Genomic DNA, 23,720 nt, shown 5'->3' on the forward strand with positions numbered 1-23,720 from the left:
GTCCCTTATATATGGTCCACATTTTCAAACGATGTCAAGTGAGGGACTTCTGGATAGACATCACCAATCTTCAAAAATATGGAGTCCTTGCATGGTTCTCCCACATTGCCAGTGAATAGAGAGATATCATTCGATACAGAAGGATAGTACGGATGGCATCATAAACCAGGACAGTTATTGACGATGGTTCTTTCATAATCAGTACTAGAGTAAAGAAATTTAATTACAGAAGAAACAATTTAAAAATCACGAAAACACGAAAAAACACGACAGAAATAACACAATATAGAAATTAGAAATTAAAAAATAAAGAATAAAAAGCAGAGATCTTATAAAAATGGAACAAAACTTAACTTTTCATTGAGCCCAGCAGGGGACATGGTACCCAATTCCACAATCCATTTGGTTTCTGATTGTGCCAGTAGTTGTTTTAAATTCCCCCCTCTAACACCTCCATGTATCCTATCAATGCCAAAGACCTTAAAGCCACGTGGATCAGAATTGTGGCATAAGTGAAAATGCTTTGGTATGGTCTTTAGCATGGATGGATCTTCCTCCCCTCTCGCCGCCGAGATGTCCCTCACGTGCTCCCTCACCCTGACCCGTAATTCTCTTGAAGTTAACCCAATGTATACTTTGGGACAGGGGCATTGGGCAAAGTAGATGACATAGGTAGTGGTGCATGAAATATAGTGAACAATATTATATTCACGAGCACCATCAATGGTCTTGAAGGTCTTAGCCCTAACAACATTACCCAAATTACATGCCATGCACTTCCCACATGGGTAACAGCCCCATCTTTGCTTTGAATCACCAAAAGGGCTCCTATGGGGGGCCACATAGTGGCTTCTTACCAATTGGTCTTTAAGATTCTTGCCCCTCCTTGCAGTGATTAGGGGTCTCTCAGAGATTTGTTTACTAAGTACAGGGTCTGTATGAAGGACAGGCCAGTGTTTCGTTAGGACCTGACGCATAAGATCCCACTGACAGTTAAATGTAGAGATAAATCTAATTTGCGCATCGTTTTTATCCTTGCGTGTACTAGAACTACATAATAATCTCTGTCGAGGGGTATATTTTGCGCGGTGATAGCCATGTTTGATATTTCTCTGGCTATACCCTCTTTCCATAAAGCGATTTCTCAGGTCCTTTGCCTGTTCCTCAAATTTATCTGCCGTGGAGCACGTACGTTTTGCTCTAAGGAATTGACCAGTGGGGATAGCTTTAATGGTAGAATAAGTATGTCCCGAGGAGGCGTGGAGAACTGAGTTAACGGAGGTCTTCTTCCGGTGAATGTCAGTCTGGATGAATCCAACACTATCAACTGATAGAGCAATGTCTAAAAAATCAATCTTGTGTTCATGCCAGATGTATGACAATTTAATATTATAACTATTCTCGTTTAAGGAAGACATGAACCTTTCCAAATCAGAGACCGGCCCCTGCCAAATTATCAAAAGGTCATCAATATAACGAAACCAGCACTGCACATGGTCGGCGGCGCATGCCCCATCCCCGCGAAACACCTCCCTCTCCCAAAAGCCGAGGAAGAGATTCGCGTAGGCTGGCGCACACGCCGCCCCCATGGCAGTGCCGCGTTTCTGTAAGTAGAACCGGTCCCTGAATGTAAAGAAGTTATGATACAGCACGAACTGTAACAGTTCGAGTAGAAGATCAACAAGTGATCCATCCAGACTGCTCATCTCCAGAAAGAAACGCACCGCTTGCAAACCATGTTGGTGATCGATACACGTATACAGGGACTCGACGTCCGCGGTGACCAAGAGCATGTCAGATTCCAAACAAAGACCGTCGACCCGTACCAAGACGTCCACAGAGTCCCTGACATAGGAGGGCAATGTCTCGACCAAAGGTTTAAGGTAATGATCTATGAATTTACATACTGGGTCGGACAGCCCTCCGATGCCAGAGACTATGGGACGCCCCGGGGGGTCGACGGGATCCTTGTGGATTTTAGGCAGGAGGTAGAGGGTGGGGACTTTGGGAAATTTTGTCATTAACCCATCCAATATCTTTTTGGGGATAATCCCCTTCTCCCATGCCTGTATCAAAATCGTATCAAGTAGCAGTGAGAATGTGGTCAAAGGATTTCCAAGGAGTACAGTGTAATAATTTTTATCTCTTAATTGTTTAAGAGCCTCCTTCTCATACTTATCCACCGGCCAGATCACGACATTCCCCCCCCTTGTCCGCAGATTTAATAACCACGTCATCTAAAGTTCTTAATTGTTTAAGAGCACGTCTATGTTCAGGACTGAGATTGTCCCTCTTTGTTCTAGTAGGTATGTTTTTAAAATCTTCTGTTACCAAGCGTAACCCCCACTAATAATTTTCATTATTTTACAGCGGTAAAGGACCTTCATCTTTTTTGCCGCAAGTTGGTCTTGAGGAGGCTGCACCATCGACCAGGGGAGGACTTCGGCGTCCGCGGTGAGTCTGAGCAAGAGGCATTGGAGGTATTGGAAGGGTTACTTCATGAGCAGGATTCTGAGAGTGTGGCCAACTTTCCTAAGTCCATCGTGCCCAGATCAATGACTTTCCCCCCCCTGTCCATCTATCCGCAAATCGATATTTTTGCACGCTTGGTAACAGAAGATTTTAAAAACATACCTACTAGAACAAAGAGGGACAATCTCAGTCCTGAACATAGACGTGCTCTTAAACAATTAAGAACTTTAGATGACGTGGTTATTAAATCTGCGGACAAGGGGGGGAATGTCGTGATCTGGCCGGTGGATAAGTATGAGAAGGAGGCTCTTAAACAATTAAGAGATAAAAATTATTACACTGTACTCCTTGGAAATCCTTTGACCACATTCTCACTGCTACTTGATACGATTTTGATACAGGCATGGGAGAAGGGGATTATCCCCAAAAAGATATTGGATGGGTTAATGACAAAATTTCCCAAAGTCCCCACCCTCTACCTCCTGCCTAAAATCCACAAGGATCCCGTCGACCCCCCGGGGCGTCCCATAGTCTCTGGCATCGGAGGGCTGTCCGACCCAGTATGTAAATTCATAGATCATTACCTTAAACCTTTGGTCGAGACATTGCCCTCCTATGTCAGGGACTCTGTGGACGTCTTGGTACGGGTCGACGGTCTTTGTTTGGAATCTGACATGCTCTTGGTCACCGCGGACGTCGAGTCCCTGTATACGTGTATCGATCACCAACATGGTTTGCAAGCGGTGCGTTTCTTTCTGGAGATGAGCAGTCTGGATGGATCACTTGTTGATCTTCTACTCGAACTGTTACAGTTCGTGCTGTATCATAACTTCTTTACATTCAGGGACCGGTTCTACTTACAGAAACGCGGCACTGCCATGGGGGCGGCGTGTGCGCCAGCCTACGCGAATCTCTTCCTCGGCTTTTGGGAGAGGGAGGTGTTTCGCGGGGATGGGGCATGCGCCGCCGACCATGTGCAGTGCTGGTTTCGTTATATTGATGACCTTTTGATAATTTGGCAGGGGCCGGTCTCTGATTTGGAAAGGTTCATGTCTTCCTTAAACGAGAATAGTTATAATATTAAATTGTCATACATCTGGCATGAACACAAGATTGATTTTTTAGACATTGCTCTATCAGTTGATAGTGTTGGATTCATCCAGACTGACATTCACCGGAAGAAAACCGCCGTTAACTCAGTTCTCCACGCCTCCTCGGGACATACTTATTCTACCATTAAAGCTATCCCCACTGGTCAATTCCTTAGAGCAAAACGTACGTGCTCCACGGCAGATAAATTTGAGGAACAGGCAAAGGACCTGAGAAATCGCTTTATGGAAAGAGGGTATAGCCAGAGAAATATCAAACATGGCTATCACCGCGCAAAATATACCCCTCGACAGAGATTATTATGTAGTTCTAGTACACGCAAGGATAAAAACGATGCGCAAATTAGATTTATCTCTACATTTAACTGTCAGTGGGATCTTATGCGTCAGGTCCTAACGAAACACTGGCCTGTCCTTCATACAGACCCTGTACTTAGTAAACAAATCTCTGAGAGACCCCTAATCACTGCAAGGAGGGGCAAGAATCTTAAAGACCAATTGGTAAGAAGCCACTATGTGGCCCCCCATAGGAGCCCTTTTGGTGATTCAAAGCAAAGATGGGGCTGTTACCCATGTGGGAAGTGCATGGCATGTAATTTGGGTAATGTTGTTAGGGCTAAGACCTTCAAGACCATTGATGGTGCTCGTGAATATAATATTGTTCACTATATTTCATGCACCACTACCTATGTCATCTACTTTGCCCAATGCCCCTGTCCCAAAGTATACATTGGGTTAACTTCAAGAGAATTACGGGTCAGGGTGAGGGAGCACGTGAGGGACATCTCGGCGGCGAGAGGGGAGGAAGATCCATCCATGCTAAAGACCATACCAAAGCATTTTTAATTATGCCACAATTCTGATCCACGTGGCTTTAAGGTCTTTGGCATTGATAGGATACATGGAGGTGTTAGAGGGGGGAATTTAAAACAACTACTGGCACAATCAGAAACCAAATGGATTGTGGAATTGGGTACCATGTCCCCTGCTGGGCTCAATGAAAAGTTAAGTTTTGTTCCATTTTTATAAGATCTCTGCTTTTTATTCTTTATTTTTCAATTTCTAATTTCTATATTGTGTTATTTCTGTCGTGTTTTTTCGTGTTTTCGTGATTTTTAAATTGTTTCTTCTGTAATTAAATTTCTTTACTCTAGTACTGATTATGAAAGAACCATCGTCAATAACTGTCCTGGTTTATGATGCCATCCGTACTATCCTTCTGTATCGAATGATATCTCTCTATTCACTGGCAATGTGGGAGAACCATGCAAGGACTCCATATTTTTGAAGATTGGTGATGTCTATCCAGAAGTCCCTCACTTGACATCGTTTGAAAATGTGGACCATATATAAGGGACTCCTTATTTGGCTGGATATGTTTATGTAATCTGTATGCATCATATGTTTTAACTATATGGTGCCCAGAGTATGAAAAATTATATATGATTCTGTATACATTACCACCTGTTTTGTGATGTAAATCTTGGCGTCTTTGTGGTTTGATTGACGGCGGTATGCTGTCTGCCTATATGCCACTGGTTGGATGCGGTTTCATTCATTATCGTTATTAGGCTCCCCCAATATGGCGACGCGCATGCGCACTGCACCCGATATCCGGCATTTTGTTGAAGGCTTCCCATATGATCAACAGTGCGGATGTGACGTCATGGAGGTTTTCCTCCCCGCACTTTGATTAGGAACGCCGGAAACAGATGCACCTGGAGCCGGGGCGTGCGGTGCCATACGCGACGCGTCACTGGGTAATGTGTAAGCTTGGACGCCTATTTAAACCCGGACTTTTAGAGACATGACAGGCACACCTTTCCCCTTGATAAAGCGATCAGCGAAACGCGCGTCGGGGCCTCAGTGACGGAGGACGGGCAGACGATATGGGTATGTGTTCAGTGACCATCTGACCTATGTATTGCATGGATCTTTTGCACTATGCACGCTGCACTTGTTGGGCCATTTATAGTTGGCTGTACCTGTTGTATTCACCAATAGGTATACACTTTACACATGACTCTAGAACTTGAATACTTTTCCTCTGTCCTGTCTGTGCATTTGGCTTGAGTAAACACCTTTCCTCGGATATTTGTGTGTTTTTAACTATAATATTTGTATGATTTGTAACTTAATAAAAATTTTGTTATCCCTTTACCTTCTCTTTGTGAGTGGTGTGTTAAGGTATTCTTTATACCTGGTATTTGGGTCTAGTGTTTATGCACACACCCCCTTACGCTATTTGGGATCTCTCTTCATGGTGAAGGAACCCTAGTACTAGCATAGATATGCTTTTGGATATTTGTTTGTATATGTTCATACATAGGTTTTTCTTGCAGGCTAAACCTGCTCTCTTGGCAGTAAAGAAGCAAATAAAAAAGCAGGTTTCACTGAGCGTTTGCCACTTGTTTTTCCTGGGTTTTTGTCAGGGTACATTTGTCTCTTGTGCATGCTGATAAAGCTTAGAGCATAAAAATAAACCTGATTCAACTTCATCAGGTTTTAGAACAAAATCGCAGCAAAACCTGATACATGGCATTTTTTGCAGCGTTTTTTTTTGCACTACCTATTACCTTCTTTGACAAATCGGTCATGAAAAAAAACAAAAAAACAAGCTATGTGCTTGAGATATCGGAAATCTCATAGACTTTGCTGATATTGTGATTGTGTGTGAACATAGCCTAACAGTATGTAGGATATTTATTTTTTTAGATGTATTGAAGCAATAAAACAATTTTTGCTACAAAATGTATGATCGCTTTAACCAGACCTCTGATGTCTTATTTTCCGTTTAACTTTTTTTTCTTTTCTTTTTAATAAAGGCTCAAGGATGATGAATTTCTTTCACAGGTTTCATCTCGCCCACCATGGAGATGTATGTCATGCCATATCTTAAATAGAGGGGGGTCAGTGCTGTGTGTGGGCTGTGATCGCCCCCGGGGTTGTAACAATGCATCAAGCTTGGCATCAGAAGCCTCTTTGCAGAAAGACACATGGGTGTGCCAGGCTTGTACTCTACAAAATCCTTCTTCAGCCGTCTTGTGTGCAGCGTGTGAGCGACCTCGCTTAGCCGGGAAACCACCTAGAGATGGCCTTGACTCTGCTGCTTTTACCTTGATGGAAGCTGGAGACTTTTCTAAGACAGCTGGCGTAATTGACCAGAGTAGACTTATGTTTAAGTCCGAAAATAGCAAGACAACCGTGTTGGGTAGTATGTATGACAAAGCTGCCAATATTGAGAGACGTAACCCAAAGCCACTAACCCAAGTGAATAGCAATGCTAGTCTTCACGCAAAGAAAAGCCCCGATAACGCTTTCATGACTGAGAGACCCAGCATTGACTTGAGAAGCAGCTCGGACATTTTTTCTGAACGGCTAAATGGTGAAAAGGAAGATCAAATGAAAATGTCAAAGGTAATTATAATAACAGGAAAGCAAACTGTAAAAATAAGCGCGAAAGGGGTGAAAGTACTTTAACCTTTGTTATGTGGACCCTAGGGTTGGCAGTGCCGTCACTGCACCTTTTATAACATGGGCACTGGCCATGTTTGTCAGGTGTGTGACCGAACGAGCGAAGGAGTGGTACCTACAGAAGAAAATAAGAAAAAGGAAGAAGACCGACAGAAGAAATATCAGGATGAGATGAGACAAAAGCAATTAAAGGAGGATGGAGCCAAAATAGTGGCATTGATTAAGGTTAGTGAAATGCAAAAAGGAAATTTGCAGTGTTCACTTTGTGTACAGCACCTTCCCATGCTTCCAGATCTATCAAATTGGATTGAACATTTTAGGTGCACAATGTATATTATGTAGACCCTCTGAATTCATATTTAAAAAGGTATTCCCATCTCCAAGATCCTATCCCAATTGTAGCATGTGTAATAATGATGATATTACTAAGTACCTCCAATTAGAAATGTGGTATCGTTTTTTTGATTTGCTATGTTTCTTTCCTCATGTGCAGCTATTGTAGGACCTTACGTATCAATGATTACGACTAGGGTTGAGCGACCTTGACTTTTTTAGGGTCGAGCCGGGCTTTGCGAAACCCGACTATCTCAAAGGTCGAGTGAAATCGGCCGAATATGGCGAAAAGTTTGTGTCTCTCTCTCTCTCTCTCTCTCTCTCTCTCTCTCTCTCTCTCTCTCTCTCTCTCTCTCTCTCTCTCTCTCTCTCTCTCTCTCTCTCTCTCTCTCTCTCTCTCTCTCTCTCTCTCTCTCTCTCTATCTCTTCTCTCTTCTCTCTTCTCTCTTCTCCTCCTCCCCCCCCCCCCCCCACGCTCCTTCATTGGCTGAAAAAAATGGCGCCGCGCGCGTCATACGAGACGCAACTTTGGCGCGAAAGTCGCGTACCGCATGGCCGACCCCACACAGGGATCGGGTCGGGTTTCATGAAACCCGACTTTGCCAAAAGTCGGCGACTTTTGAAAATGAACGATCCGTTTCGCTCAACCCTAATTACGACCACTAGCAACTAGTGACTACCCCTGAGGAAGACACCCTATATGTGTTGATACGCGTGGGGCTTGTTCCCTAGCTGCCATACAGCATCCTTTCCATCAGGATCCTTATGGCTGCCTAATGTTTTATTTACTTTTACAAACCGGAACTTTATTTGTTAAATGGCTGCTATTTTGGCCCACAGCACGTATTCATCGTTTTACATGTAGCTAAATGCTTAAATATTTTTCTTTATCGCCTCTCATTGGGGGACACAGGAACCATGGGTGTATGCTGCTGCTACTAGGAGGCTGACACTATGCAAATAAAAAAGTTAGCTCCTCCTCTGCAGTGTACGCCACACTGACTGGCATTATACTCTTCAGTTTAGCTTAGTGTCAGTAGGAGGTGGACACAGGTCTTTCATTAGACCCTTATCTACCTCAATGTGCGTCGTTTCTTTTCAGGTTTTTCCGGAGGGATACAGGGTCAGCAGTCACACCTGTAGTCCCACAAGGCGGACTATGAGTATGGTGTGTACTGCCACCCCGTATCCTCATAGATCCCTCAGCAGGACCATGATCCTGGCACACAAGCGTGCTCAGAAGTCCGGTCCTGGCTCCGTCCCCCCACCCACTCGCCCACCAGAGCCTGTCGGTTGCGGAGACGAGGACGTCCATCACCAGCTCCCTGGACGTCTCATACCTCTTTCAGGTTAGTATCGGCGTGGGATGTTTAAGGTGAGTATTTCCCCATCCCATCCCAGATCTTTCATAGGGGGTGCTTGGCGCCACAGTCGCGCTCCACACTTCCAGAGCGCACTTTCCTGATCTGCACCCTCCTCCACCTGGTATCCGTTCAGCAGTCACCATCTGCGCAGACTGCAGCAGGAGCTTTATAGGCTGGGTTTCCTCTCCAGAGATCCACACCGCAAGCCAGTCCGCTTTCTCGTCGGCCGTGAGTAGCTCTGCACTGCAGACTGACACCCCCCTCTGCTCCCCTGTCCTTTAACCTTCTGGCATTTTCTTCAGGGACCCTTTTCAATATGTCTCCTCCGCTCTGTCAGGCCTGCAGCAACCCAATTGTTCCCACCGCCGAGGTTCCCCCTTCCGATCCACCGAGAGTGATACCCCCATCCCAGGCTGGGCTTCCTCTCTGTCACGAACGGTTGCCGATCTAACACGAGTGTGTCAAACTCAGGTGTCCGTACTGGATCGATTACCTCTGCAGACCCCCGCAGTAGCCAGCAGGTCGCAGGAGCCTACGTCCGAGCCCTCCATGATAAGCCGCAAAAGGTCCAGACAGGAACGACGGTCTGAGTCCTCTTCCCGCTCCATCTCACCACACGGCCCTCCTCTGCGGTCGGCGTCCTCCCGATCCTCCTCCTCTGAGTCTTGCGAGGCGTTCTCCGATGCGCCCTTGGAGGATATTTCGGAGCTGGATTCTAACCAAATCGCCACCATGAGGGATATGGTCCAGAATCTCATTGGGGCTATAAATCAAAAACCTGTGGTATCAAGGATCCCTCTACGGAACCCGCAGATCAGGTGGTTTCGTTTAGACGGGCTAAACTTCCTTCCAAGTTTTTTTGCTCCTCATCCTGAATTCGAGGAAATCATGACCAGAGAAAGAGAGAACCCGACCAGACGTTTTCAGAGGGGAAAACACCTTGGTGTGTTATATCCTTTTTCTCCAGAACTTGCCGCCAATTGGACGGTCTCTTCCTCGGTGGATCCCCCTGTTTCCAGGCTGTCAACCAACACGGTGCTTCCACTGTCCGGCGGAGCATCTCTGAAGGATTCTAACGATAGTTATAGAATCCTTTGCGAAGTCCGCTTTTGAAGCGGCTGCAGCCGCTCTATGCCCAGCCTTTGCTTCCACTTGGGTTTCGAAATCCATTTCCAAATGGGCCAAAGAACTCCGTCGAGATATCCTGGACGGGGTGCCACCCGTGCAGCTGGCAGAGCTTGCCAACTAGATTTCCCACGCTGGTGAATACCTGGTCTCCGCCTCTCTGGATGCCGCGTCTTGTGCGGCTCAGGCATCCAGCAATGCTGTTGCCATCCGCCGGACCGTTTGGTTCAAGGCCTGGCAGGCGGACTTATCTTCCAAAATGTCCCTTACCAGTCTGCCCTTTCAAGGCTAACATCTCTTTGGTTCCAAGCTGGACCAAATCTTTAAGGACGCCACCGGGGTACAAGTTCTCTTCTTCCCCAGGCTAAACCTCGTCGCCCTCCTCCTAGACGGCAATTTCGGTCCTTTCGGCCTTTTTGTCGCTTCGCGGCGTCAAACTCCTTTTCCCAGCAGCAACAGAGGCCACAGGCACGTCAGGAGAAGACAGTATCCTTTAGGCCCACTCCGTCCTGGCGTCCTCGCTACTCCCAGGGTAGATCCTCCAGGCCCAGGACTGGAAGATCCACCTCGGCATGACTCTTGGCAAGACCCCAGCGCACCTTCCAAGCTGGGTGGCCGTCTCCTCTTCTTCAGGGACGTCTGGATCACCTCAGTTGACGATGCATGGGTCAGGGAAGTGGTATCCTCAGGATACAAAATAGTTCATTTCTTGGCCCCGGGATAGTTTCTTTGAATCCCGCCCTCCAAGAGACCCCGCTCTAGTTCCGGGTTTCTTTGCAGCCATCGCTTCCCTCCTCAAATCCGGGGTAATCGTTCCCATCCAGAAAAAGAGCGGTTCACAGGGTTCTATTTGAATCTTTTCGTGGTACCGAAAAAAGACTGCAAGGTTCGTCCCATTCTGGATCTCAAATTGCTGAACAAGAGGGTTCGCCTGAGACACTTTAGTATGGTATCCCTTCGTTCAGTAGTTGCTTCCATGGAGGCTCAGGAATTCCTGTGCTCCGTAGACATCCAGGACGCCTACCTCATGTCCCGATCTCCCCGGGACATCAGATTCCTGCGTTTTGCAGTACATCAGGAGCATTTTCAGTTTGTCGACCTGCCGTTTGGTCTCGCAACTGCCCCCAGGGTTTTCACGAAGATCATGGCAGCGCGGATAGCCATCTTGAGGGTCAGAGGCCTGGTTCTTTTTCCGTACCTCGACGACATCCTCATCTTTTTCTCAGGCTGACCAAAGTCTGTCCATCGTCCTCGACACCCTAGCCTGTTTCGGGTGGCTTGTCAACCGGAAGAAGTCCTGCCTTATTCCTTCTCAGCGCCTCGTTTTTCTGGGCATGCTCTTCGATACTAGTCAACCAGAGTCTTGCTTCCCGAAGACAAGAGATCCACCCTTCGTTGGGACGTACACTTGCTCCAGGGTCCTCGGTTTCCCTCTTTCCGATCGGCCAAGAAGGTTCTGGGGAGGATGGTAGCGACATTGGAAGCTATTCCCTTCGGTGCAGGAGTCAACTCTGTCGATCAATGTCCTCGAAATTCGGGCCATCTTTCTGTCCCTTCGTCACTGGGAAAGGATTCTCAGGGGCCTACCAATCCGAATGCAGACGGACAATGCCACGGCTGTGGCATGTCAACCATCAGGGGGGGACTCGGAGCTCCTTGGCCCTGGCCGAGGTATCCAAGATCCTCCTCTTGGCAGAGGCAACGGTTCCGGTGATATCCGCGGTGCATATCGCCGGCGTGGACAATTGGGCCGCCGACTTCCTCAGCCGCGAGGTCCTCGCGGCAGGGCAATGGTCCTTGCATCAGGAGGTCTTCCATCAGATTTGTCTTCGATGGGGGACTCCGGACATGGACTTCACGGCGTCCCGAATGAACATGAAGGTTCCTCGGTTCGTCTCCAGGTCTCGCGACCCTCTCGCAGTGTGCGTTGACGCTCTGGCCATCCCTTGGTCGCAGTTCGTGCTCCCCTATTTGTTTCCACCCCTTCCCTTGCTTCCCAAGCTGTTGAAAAAGATCAAGGCGGAAGGGGTGCCGGTCATTCTGATCGCTCCGGATTGGCCCAGGAGATCTTGGTTTGCGGACATCGTCAATCTTCTCGCGGACGCCCCCTGGCACCTTACAGACAGACCCGATCTGCTGTCCCAGGGGCCATTCTGCCACCCGAATTCTCGGTCGCTCAGTTTGACGGCGTGGCTGTTGAGACCGCAGTTCTAAGAGCGTCTGGCCTTTCGGATCGGGTGATTCATACTATGATCCAGGCTAGGAAGCCTTCGTCTTCCAGGATCTACTATCGTACCTGGAAGGCTTACTTCCGTTGGTGTGAGTACAACCGCGTTTCACCCATGTCTTTTTCCCTGTCTTCCATTCTGGCCTTCCTTCAGGCAGGGCTGGATTCGGGCCTTGCTCTTAGTTCCCTAAAGGGCCAGGTTTCTGCGCTCTCCATCTTTTTTCAGAAGACGTTATCTTCTCGGCCACAGGTTAAGACCTTCCTTCAAGGAGTAGCTCACGCTTTTCCTCCTTACAGGGCCCCTGTGGATTCATGCTATTTAAATCTTGTGCTGGACGTTCTGAGGGGTTCCCCCTTTGAGCCTCTCAGGGAGGTTTCCCTGTCTGTTCTTTCTTGGAATGTGGCCTTTCTTGTGGCCATCACTTCGATCCGCCGTGTTTCCGAGTTGGCGGCCCTTTCTTGACTACCTCCGTTCTTGGTTATTCACCAAGACAAGGTGGTCCTCAGGCCTCCGCCTTCCTTCCTAAGGTGGTTTCTACCTTCCACCTCAAAGACCTCGTTCTACCTTCCTTTTGTCCAGCTCCGACTCATCCTCTGGAGCGATTGTTGAACAAGCTGGACCTCATCAGGGCAATGAGGAGCTACCTGGCTAGAAAGGCCGCTTTCCTTAAGACGGATTCTCTTTTCGTCATTCCTGATGGCAGGTGTAGAGGCCTGCCGGCTTCCAAGGCGCCTTGCTCGCTGGATCAGAACGGCAATTTTGGAGGCTTGCCGGGTCAAGAACAGAGTACCCCCTCCCGGGATTAAGGCTCACTCTACTCAGGCAGCCGGTGTCTCCTGGGCGGTGCACCACAGGGCTTCTGCTCTGCAAAGCGGCGACCTGGTCTTCCATCCACACGTTCGCCAAATTTTACAAGGTCCATACCTATGCTTCGGCAGACGCCAGCCTAGGCAGAAGGATCTTGCAGGCGGCAGTGGTGAGTCCTCTGACCTGATGGAAGTCTGGTTTTCCCACCCCAGGGACTGCTTTGGGACGTCCCATGGTTCCTGTGTCCCCCAATGAGAGGCGATAGAGAAAACAGGATTTTTGGTTGCTTACCGTAAAATCTGTTTCTCGGAGCCTTCATTGGGGGACACAGCACCCTCCCATGTTATTCAGTTTCTGTTGATCTGTGTTCTATGACTGTTTCTCATGTTTACAGTTCTCATGTTTATCGTTATGTTTCAACCTTATTGTTTTGTCTCCTACTGCTTTCTCACTAACTGAGGTTCATAATGCCAGTCGGTGGGGTGTACACTGCATAGGAGGAGCTAACTTTTTTGTGCATAGTGTCAGCCTCCTAGTGGCAGCAGCATACACGCATGGTTCCTGTGTCCCCCAATGAAGGCTCCGAGAAACAGATTTTATGGTAAGCAACAAAAATCCTGTTTTTATTAGCTCAAAATTACACCAACACCACCTCCCCTTGATGAGCTCAAGTGAGAGCAGATTGTGGGATGTGCTCAGCTCTTCAGAATTTTATGAGCTCCCCAATGTTTCTGGTTTACCCCAACAGAGAGTGGCAAGAAGCAGTGTCTGATTTCTCATAGTACTGCATATATTATAAGCACTTCACCATTATATTAAATAGTGCAAGATTTTGCTAGTAGTGCAGGGGTTAATCTCTTCAGTTGAGAGCTCCTGCAAGCTTTCCTGCTTTGATGGTCTCAGCTGTTCAGTAGTGGCCACTCCCCTTTGCTATATATCCTTATGTCTGGCACTTGGAGATTGCCATTGTTCTTACTGCTTGGGTCTGGAGCTGGAGGTGAAGTTTGTTGTTGGAGTTAGAGTTTGGAGATTTGTTTTTTGGAGTTTTTGTCTTTGAGCCTATTCACTTCCTCTCCTATTTGGTTTCTCTTAACCGCCGTGTATCACACTCTGTTGTTTGGTGTGTGTATTTTGTATGGTAGGTACTTTTTATTTATCTCTGTCCATATTCCCTTGTTTGTCTGGTTTGTGTATTTTTATACACTGCTACTCCCCACTTCCATGGGTAGGGGAGGGGACTGATATGGACTGATTTAGGCTGGTTTCACATTTGCGTTTTAATCTGCAGCGTTTTAAACGCATCTGCAAGTGGTGGAAAAAACGCATGTAAATGCGTTTACATACGTTTTTTTCCTGCGTTTGCGTTTTTGGTGCCCAAGAAGAGAAATTACACAAGAGAAAAATCAAGATAACCAGACACCACCAATGGGACTAGAGAGGGCGTATATGATGGGATCTCTATATATAGACCCTAGGGCTACTGAAATTTTAACAGTTTGCTACTGTATCCTGTGTCATGATGGATCTTCACATGGAGAGCTTTTATTTCAACCTGGATTTCAGCTTCAAGCTGTTTCTTGCCTATGCTTTTGCTTGGGAGCAAGACTGAAATCGCGAAAGATGGAGAAGGAGACAACGTAGGCGTTTTTGGAGGCACCCCATTATTGAACTACGTGAGAGCCGTGGAGCCTATCACACGCTCTATGCCGAGCTGAATGCCAACCCGGAGAAATTCCAGGAGTACACGCGAATGTCGCAATAATCGTTCCGGGATTTGCTTTCTCGTGTCCAAGGAGCCATACGGCGACAGGACACCCAGCTCTGTAGAGCGATTCCACCCGAGGAACGTCTGCTGGTGACATAAAGGTACGTTCAAAATCTAAACCAATGACCGTCCAAATTTAGGTTATTCTGACATGTATTTTTTGTGTATTTTCCTTTTTTTTTTTAATCACACCATAAAAAGAATAGATTGTAATATTTTTTTTGTGTGTTTTTCTTCTAGATTTCTTGCCACAGGAGAGAGTTTATCATCCCTCCACTTCCAATACCGGCTTGGAATATCCACCCTGTCCGGAATAGTTGTGGACACCTGTCGGGCATTGTGGAATGTACTCCGGGATGAGTTTATACCCCTACCCACCGCGGACATGTGGCATGAAATTGTAGAAAAATTCTGGAATGTGTGTGATTTCCCCAACTGTTTAGGAGCGGTGGATGGAAAGCACATCCGCATTATCAAACCTGCCAGAACCGGATCTGAGTTTTTTTTAACTATAAGAAATATTTTTCTGTAGTGCTCATGGCAATAGCTGATGCGGACTGTCGCTTCATCGCCGTGGACATTGGAGCTTTTGGCCGTGGCAACGATTCCCAGACTTTCAAGAGCTCGGATATGGGCCGGCGTGTGTATGGCAAAAATTTCAATTTTCCCCCGCCACAGCCTCTCCCCAACACTCAAGGTCCACCGATGCCATTTGTTATGGTTGGGGATGAGGCCTTCCAGATGTGTGAAAATCTACTGAAGCCCTATTCCAGTCGGGACTTGAACCACACTAGAAGGATCTTTACAGACTGACCAGGGCCCGAAGAACTGGCGCATTCTTGCATCAGCCATAAATATAAAAGTGGAAACAGTTGACGAGGTGGTCAAAGCCTGTGTGGTTCTCCACAATTACATAATGACTAAGGAGCGACCCACTATTGAACTGGATGAACCAGTTGCACACCCACTGCCTGATTTCCAGCATCACCCGCTGCGGTCAACTGCAGCCGTTGGTCTCATGCGGGACCAATTTGCTGCCTTTTTTGATTCAGATATTGGCCGGGTGTCATGGCAGGACAATGTAGTGTAAATGTCCTGTTGTAACTTTATCTGTACCAGTAATTTTCTACAATGAAAATAATATTTCACATTAATAAACTTTAGTGTTGGTTGTGTTGACCATGTCTCCTATCTTTTTCCTCTCCAAACCAAGGTTGTCCAAAAACTGGCAGTATTTGATCTGTATTTAATATCATTTTTTGTAATCCAAAACCAGGAGTGGGTGATACAGGCAGAGGTGCTAGTTATTATGTTATCATAATTTACCTCTAATTGTTCCACTCCTTGTTTTGGTTTACAAATACTGATATAAAACGCTGGCCACATACTGCTAGTAATGGCAGCCATGTTGCTTTATTGGTAAGCTTGTTGACGTCATTGCGTCAGGATTGTCTTCTCATGTATCCATTGGACATAAAATGGAGAGACAATCACTGTCACGCAATCTATACCCAAGTCAGGTGTCAGAAATAATGAATTCATGATAAACATATACAGGCTCATGAATTCACTATTTCTGACACCAGGCCAGGTGAGCATAGATAAGTAGCGTGTGACAACCATTGTCCCCTCACTTTGTGTGTAATAGATTATGTATAAAGAAGAGAAAATGGTGGTTATACAAGGCAGTTATCTACTCAACAGGTCAGGTGTCATAACTAATTTTTTGACACCTGACCTGTTCAGTAGAGGACTGCACTGTATTTCCACCATTTTCTCGTCATACTGCCACACTAGACATAGACAAAAAGAGATTATGGAGATACATGTTATATTTTTGGGCCCACCTCATATCTGTATACTAAAGACACACATATAGCTGCAGTCTTGTATTTTTAACTACTGGAGATATGTTGTGGCCCAAAAAATAAGTGTGTGGTGACGTTTCTTGGCGCACGGTGTGTGTTGCTGGCGGCGATAGACACAATAAACCAAACATAATTGTGGCAAATCAAACTTGTTTTATTTTGTTAACAAAATCAAAAAATTATTTTTTACTGCGCCGGCTTGGGGTAGAGTGATGTAAACGGGGGGTGTGAAGAACTGAGGCCTGGCTAACCGTGGACGACTCGGAGGTGGCAGGAAAAGGGGCAATGAAACTAGAAGGGTCTGGAAATTCGGGGATGGGGCTTGACACATGAGGCTTGAGACGCACTGGAAGAGTGAGACAAAACTGACAATACAGACACATCGGTAGGTGAAGGGGGAGGAATACTAAGAGTTTTTTGTTTTGTTCCTGAGTTATTTTGGGGGGGTTTGCCTGGTAGGGGGACGTCTTGGTGGGCTCATATGCCGTGGCGGGTGACCTGCCAAGGTCCTGCTGCGTCGTGGTGGGTGCGGTACATAAAGCCATGCCAGGGTCCTGCTGCGTCGTGGTGGTGGCGGTCCGGAAAGCCCTGCCAGGGTCCTGCTGCATCGTGGTGGGGGCGGTCCTGAAAGCCATGCCAGGGTCCTGCTGTATCGTGGTGGGGGCGGTCCTGAAAGCCATGCCAGGGTCCTGCTGCATCGTGGTGGGGCCGGTCCGAAAAGCCACGCCAGGGTCCTGCTGCATCGTGGTGTCAGTGGAGGAGGTCCAAGCCGGAGCAGCGGTTGTCACGGTGGTGGCGGTGGGATGTCCAGCTGCACTCGTCATGGTGTTGGCGCTGTAGTGGAGTCCGCCTGTGGAAGGAATTGAGGTGGCCGTGCAGTGGTATGCAGCAGAGGTCGGCACTGAGGTTAATCGTGACAGTGACGGCACAGTTGGATATGCCGCCACTGTCTGCTGGAAATACCGACTCTGCTGCATAGCCTGCACGTAAGCAGCATTGCAGGCCTGCATCACACTGAGCTGGAGATCAGGGGTAAGGTGTTCCGACATGCCCTGCTCAATTTGGTTAAAAAAATTATGAGCTGGCCTCTGGAGGTCGGCTTTCACTTGATCAAGGCTTTTGGTGACCTCCTGGATACGGGCATTCAAGAGGTTGAGAAACATCCATTCGGTCACCTAAAGCCTTGATTGTTTCGTGTAAAACCGAGCTCAAGTGCAAAAACTCGGGCATGAGTGACCTGTCCGAAGCCCTCTGCCGCTGCCGGGATGAGCCCCCAAAAAATGGGGCAGTGGAAGAGGACTGCGAAAGGGGAAGACCTGATGGACCAGCTCCCTGGTCTCCAGTTAGTGTGGAAGGCCCACCTGCTGCTGCGCTGCTGGATGGCTGGGACGGGTCCGTGGCTGTCGGATGAATGACCGCTCCAGAACCTGGGCCGACAGTCGTGCTGTTTGTGCTGTGAAAAAAGGAAACAGAAAATTAATACCAAAAATTAACCAGACGCTAAATCCTGTGGAATTTAAAAATACAGATTATGTCAATACAGTACAACCGAAAGCATGTGAGAAATACTTACGTTCTCTGGGCAAGGACCGGTCTTAAAAATGACAGAACGCAATGATACTTGTAAGTTCGGATCCTTGCTCCTGAACCACTGGCAACACGACTCTCTTGGCGCAGGTCCTTGTTGAAGCGGTCCTTCATCGAATGCCAACATGTTTTTACTTTGTCCACTGTAAAAAAAAACAAAAACACATTATGGTCAGGAAATGGACTTTTTGCCGTGCACAGGCAACTGTGTGTGATGAGAGAAACTCCGGAGAGTTTCTTTCATCACACACAGTCAAGTGAGCACGGCCAAGGTCTCTGCTGCTTCACACTGTAGTGCAATAGGTACCAAATGCACTACGGACCCGTGGCGGGGCGTTGTCCCAGCCATCCCACATCGCTTGTGCCACCTCATTCCGTAAACGTCGGAGCGTGGTGTTGATCGAATGCAGTGGATCCCGGCTGTCCCACAACGGGACTCGGTCCTGGACCAGGGTGATAAGGAGGTCATTGTCTATCAGGTTATCATCCCGTTGTGAAACCTAAAAATTAAAGAAAGTCATTAAAGTTTGCTCAATTACATAAGGGAAAAAAAAGACAACAGATGCTGAGAAATGGCATGAATAGGAAAGTCAACATACAAAAGGATTCCAGAAGAAAAAATTAAAGAAATACGAGTGTAAAGAAAGGAAGATTCAAGAATATTACAATGAGGACAGTCAGCCTTGTATACGTACCCACTGCCATCTTCCCACCGGAGCTTGACTCCGCTGCTCCTGCCCGGTCTTGGCCTCAGTAGAAGTGCCCTAAAAAAAAGGAAAAATCAAATTGTCACATGTGTCGATGTGACAGTGAATACTTACCAAGCTGAAGAGGCAAATACTCACCTCACTGACATGCTCCACTTCTGACTGACGTGGCTGATATTCCTCATCAGATGAAGACTCCAAACAAGACATTCTGACGCATGTAGAAAGAAAGAAATTGAAGAAATAAGGACATGTAGAGCCAAAAAATAGAAAATAAAGGCATTGCCTAGGATATACTCACATTGATCAGGGTCTTGTCCTCCAAAATGCGACCTGCCAGTGTCTTGTCTTCTTGAGAGTCTGGTGAGAAGTGTCCTGAAACTGTCCACAACCTCCCTTTTATCACCTTGATGGTAGGGGGTGGCTTATCAGTGTCTAGACATGGTTATCTCAATTGAAACGCATGCGTTCAAAAACGCAACCAAACGCATGTGCGTAAAAACGCATGCGTTTACATAGACAGCAATGTATTTTTTGGATGCAAATCAAACGCAAATGAACGCATGCGTTTCCATGCGCCAAATAGACGCCTCTGAAAATTACTACATGATGCATTTCCGCGGCAGGACGCATGCATTGTAAAAACGCATGCGTCGCCAAACGCGTACAAAAAAAACGCATGCGTTTTTAGTGTTAAACATAGGAAAACATGACGCATGCGTTTATATGCGGTACAAACGCAGCGTTACTAAACGCAAATGTGAAACCAGCCTTAGGAACTCTATAAGGCACGTGGCCCCAACATCTTCATCAGAAGTAATGCGAGGGAGCAGGGATAGCTAGAGAGCCCCTAGCTTTAGGGATTGGGAAGGATCCCCTAGCCCCGGGATCTCTTGCTAATGTGCCATGACACCTAACTTACAAGATATCTTCACCCCTGGAGGTCCCAGGTGTTAGATATCATTGTCATGTTTCTCATCATGATTTTATCATTACACAGAGATCAAACATGGTTTGCATTATTTATCAAACAGTTATTAAGTTGGAGGGGTTCCAGGCCCCACAACGATGTGAGTGAATGCGTCACATCCGTCCCAAAAATGTATCTCACATAAATACTGGATTGATGCAAACCCCAATTTTCATATCTGAACACTGGCACTTGTGGGTTTGCAACAGATTCCTTCATGAGTGGAAGTTTCTGCCCAGGGGGGTAGTTCTCCTCCACTGTGTAAATAAATGTCCATTTTGGTATTTGGTTCATGGAGTAGATCGTCTTAATTACCTGGAAGTGAAACAAAGAATATCTTGCCATGTGAACTTGGCCATTGCCATGTTTTTTAAGAAGCATTTTCCAATAAGAGATACGGCCACCGCCTTTCAGGGCTGATATACAGCATTCTATAATACTGTATATCTGCCCCCAACCCGACCTGCAAGAGAAGAAAAATAACTTTTATTAGACTCACCTGTGGGGTGGTCCAGTCCAAGGGGTGTCGCTTTTTTTTTGATCCAGCGCCTCCCATCTTCTCTGCAATGCTGCCCTCCTGCTTGCTTCGTGTGGATGACACGTCTCCTCGGCAAAGCGCTCCTGCGCAGCCGTACTTCTCTGCCCTGTTGAGGACAGAGCAAATACCTGCAGTGCGCAGGGAAAGGTCAAAGAGCCCAGGCGCATGCACACTGCATTACTTTGCTCTGCCCTCAACAGGGCAAAGAAGTACGCCTGCGCTGGAGCGCTGTGCCCAGGATGACGAAGGGACGCGTCATCCACACGAAGCAAGCAGGAGTACGGGGATCATAAAAAGATGGGAGGTGCCGGACCAAGACCATCGACGCCCATCGGACCGGACCGCCCGGCAGGTGAGTATAATAAAACCTCTTTTTCGTATCTTGCAGGTCGGGTTGGGGCCAAATTATAGAATGCTGTACATCAGCCCTGAAAGGTGATCGCCATATCTTTTATCGGCCAAACCTGGCGACAGGTTCACTTTAATGTACAAACATACCCATAGGTGACACTTGAAGTATTACATATATGAAATCCTATGTCCACTCTTTCAGGAAGGAGAGGCCTATGGGGTGTCTCCAGAAGAAGTTTGCAGTGCAGTACGGTACTCTGGTACAGAGGTGCCCCTTTCGTGGCTGCAGTCTGAACTCGTTTATGTGTTAGAACATTTAATTGATGCTGCGTCACAGAAAACAGACTCCGAGTTGGGGGCTTTCACAGCAGAAGAAGCTCGTAGTGCATGGTTATCATGTGGAGGTGATATGGAGGAAGCAGTTAACCTGTGCATCATACAGCGAAGGAACAAGGTTAGTTATTAGCAAGGGAGCACAATGTTTACACTTAAAGGCAATCTATCACCACATTTGACCTATCAAAACTATTAATATGGGCATACAGGCTATAGACTGCTGAGAATAGTCCTACCTGCGTGACTCATATCCGCTGCGTTGTTGCTGGGAAATCATGTATTATCACTTTATATAAATGACCTCTTCAAAGCTCTGGGGAAGGGGGAGTTACCAGCGGGAGACAAGTGACTAACACAAAACAGGAGAAGTGAAATTTGTCTAATTACAAACACATTTTTTGCTTCTCTCTGAGCTCTTCTGTATTGCAGCAATATTGCAGCCATGTCTGCCTATGTGCTGAGAGGAACCAGCAGATGTGTCGGGTATAATCACACACCGCTCCGCAGTGAGATCAGGAGAGCAGAGAGCGGCCATTTCACATAACGCTGGTAACCATTACACATCACACTGGCATCTCCCTTTTATTTAAAATAAGCTCTGGAGGCAGAGTTATCTTCCTGGAAACATGCTCCCCATAGCCTAGATGAGGTAATTTACATAAAGTGATAAAAAATGATTTCTCAACAAGACATCTGATATGAAGCACACAGGTAGGACTTTTTTCAGCAGTCTATAACCTGTGTGCCCATATTAATAGTTTATATAGGTCAAATGTGGTGACAGATTCCCTTTAAAATAGATCCACAAGATTGTTTTTAATTTCAACAATTATTTATTTTGTAGGCAGCAATGTGATGCAGGTAGTATAAACTAAACGCTCTCTTTTTGGATACACTTTCTAGGTGGAAGAACTATGTGGCCTTGGCTTCCAAAATCGAGAAAACGTGGTTGCTGCCCTCTATGAGAGTGCTGGCAGTGTAACTGGAGCACTTAGCATTTTACAAAAACCTCTTCTGGAGCCCTTTCTCAAACGTGTATGGGAAGATAAAGAAGTTCCATTTCAGCTAAGCTCTGGAGACAGACAGGTGCTTATGATATATTTAGTGTGTTTGATAAGTAGGATTTTGTAGTTTGGGTACTAAAGCTGTTCCTGATCTTTTAGGCACTTCTTAGACGATTGCTTGCAGAACATGCTCTACATAGTTGGGGACGTGCAGAGCTGGCTCTGTCGTTGTTTCAGGAAGGTGAAGGACGTTATATCCTTCAGGATGTTGTTGAAGCTGTGAGGGAATCACAAGACCGTGACTTTATCAAGAGGATGCTAACTCAAGAATGTGCAGTCTGTGGATGGCAGCTTCCACGCAATAAGGTACCATTGGGCACACTGAATAATATTGGCATGTCGCTCACCACTACTACTGTGCGAATGCTCATTGTGCGAATGCTCATTGCAACTTGCATATATGAGTATTGGCATAGAATGTTAGAAATAGTGGTGATGAGTTTTATAAATATAGTTTTCTTTTAATTTTTAAAGGAATTTTCACAGAATTTCCACTCCTTAACTATCCTTGTCATAGGTGTTGTGTCGCGGGAGAGCCAACCTCTGAGTTTGGCTGGCTGAATGTGATGCCCTTGAAGATGTTTGGGGCAGGGTAGGACTGGTTCTCCTTAAGGAGACTAGTTGAGTATCAAGTCTTATTTGCAGTATGTTGCGGGTAAAAACTTGCAGATTAGTCTTCTGCTCAAAAGTAAAGCAAGTGCCACCTGTAAGTGACAGGTTCCCTTTTGCAACATGACTATGCCAGACCCCCATCTATAAACAGTTGTTTTGGTGGAACATGCCCATAATAATTGGAGACTGGCTGACTGAGATGTCATTGACGCTGCTGTGGAGGGGGTCTGTAGTGCGGCTTTCCCAGGCAGCTAGCCTTTCTGCACTATATAAAAACAGCCCTGAAAATTTCCGTGCAGACTACCTTTATTTGTGGGCATCCAGATCAGAAATGCTCTTTTACAGAGGAACATTGTTCATTGTTTGCAGTCAGATTTCCATTGTCCTCCGAAGGTGGTTATAAAATACAGGCCTTGATCTGTAATTGGTGGGAAAAGGGTGTAGACATGTTATAGAAATGAGCAGTTTTGTGTTTAGAGTACTCTGCAAAAATTGTGCAGTTACGTCTATATACACGAAGGATTTAACTGTACCGAGTCATCAACAGTGTGCTGAAGATTAAGCATATGCATCGATACCTTTCCTGTAGCTTATTTGCTACATCTTGCCTCTTTTCCAGATGCGCTCTCTAACATCATGTGAGTGCTGCATCTGCCCAGACTGCTTCCGGATGCACTTTACGGTTGCATTAAAGGAGAAACACATTAGAGATATGGTGTGCCCAGCATGCGAGGAGCCAGAGATCAGTGATGAGGGGGAACTCTTACACTATTTTTCTACACTTGATATCCTGGTAAGTTTATTTCTCATCAATGTACTCATTTTATATGTATCTGTGGGAGCAAAGCATTTTTTTTCCATTAGAATCTCAGGAAATCTTCCCATAAGTGCTTCCTACACACTTGAAGAATATTCAGACTGGTTTGCTTTTAATTGGTGTGCACAGTTGAAATTTATGGAGCAATTTATTGTAAAATATATCAAACACCTGAATTTACCTATTGCTTATA

General features: G+C 46.4%; 1 protein-coding gene across 1 annotated transcript in view; it reads left to right on the top strand.

The window, feature by feature from the left end:
• Positions 1-23,720, top strand: part of RNF31 (ring finger protein 31) — a 65,039-nt gene that overhangs the window by 17,422 nt on the left and 23,897 nt on the right. Inside the window, exons 8-13 of the mRNA XM_069761904.1 lie at positions 6,407-6,998; positions 7,083-7,280; positions 20,901-21,152; positions 21,938-22,120; positions 22,198-22,404; positions 23,330-23,503. Of these exons, the coding sequence (XP_069618005.1) occupies positions 6,407-6,998; positions 7,083-7,280; positions 20,901-21,152; positions 21,938-22,120; positions 22,198-22,404; positions 23,330-23,503 (1,606 nt within the window). The remainder of the gene's footprint in view (positions 1-6,406; positions 6,999-7,082; positions 7,281-20,900; positions 21,153-21,937; positions 22,121-22,197; positions 22,405-23,329; positions 23,504-23,720) is intronic.

This window comes from Ranitomeya imitator, chromosome 1 (genome assembly GCF_032444005.1).
Source record: "Ranitomeya imitator isolate aRanImi1 chromosome 1, aRanImi1.pri, whole genome shotgun sequence".
Classification (NCBI taxonomy): domain Eukaryota; kingdom Metazoa; phylum Chordata; class Amphibia; order Anura; family Dendrobatidae; genus Ranitomeya; species Ranitomeya imitator.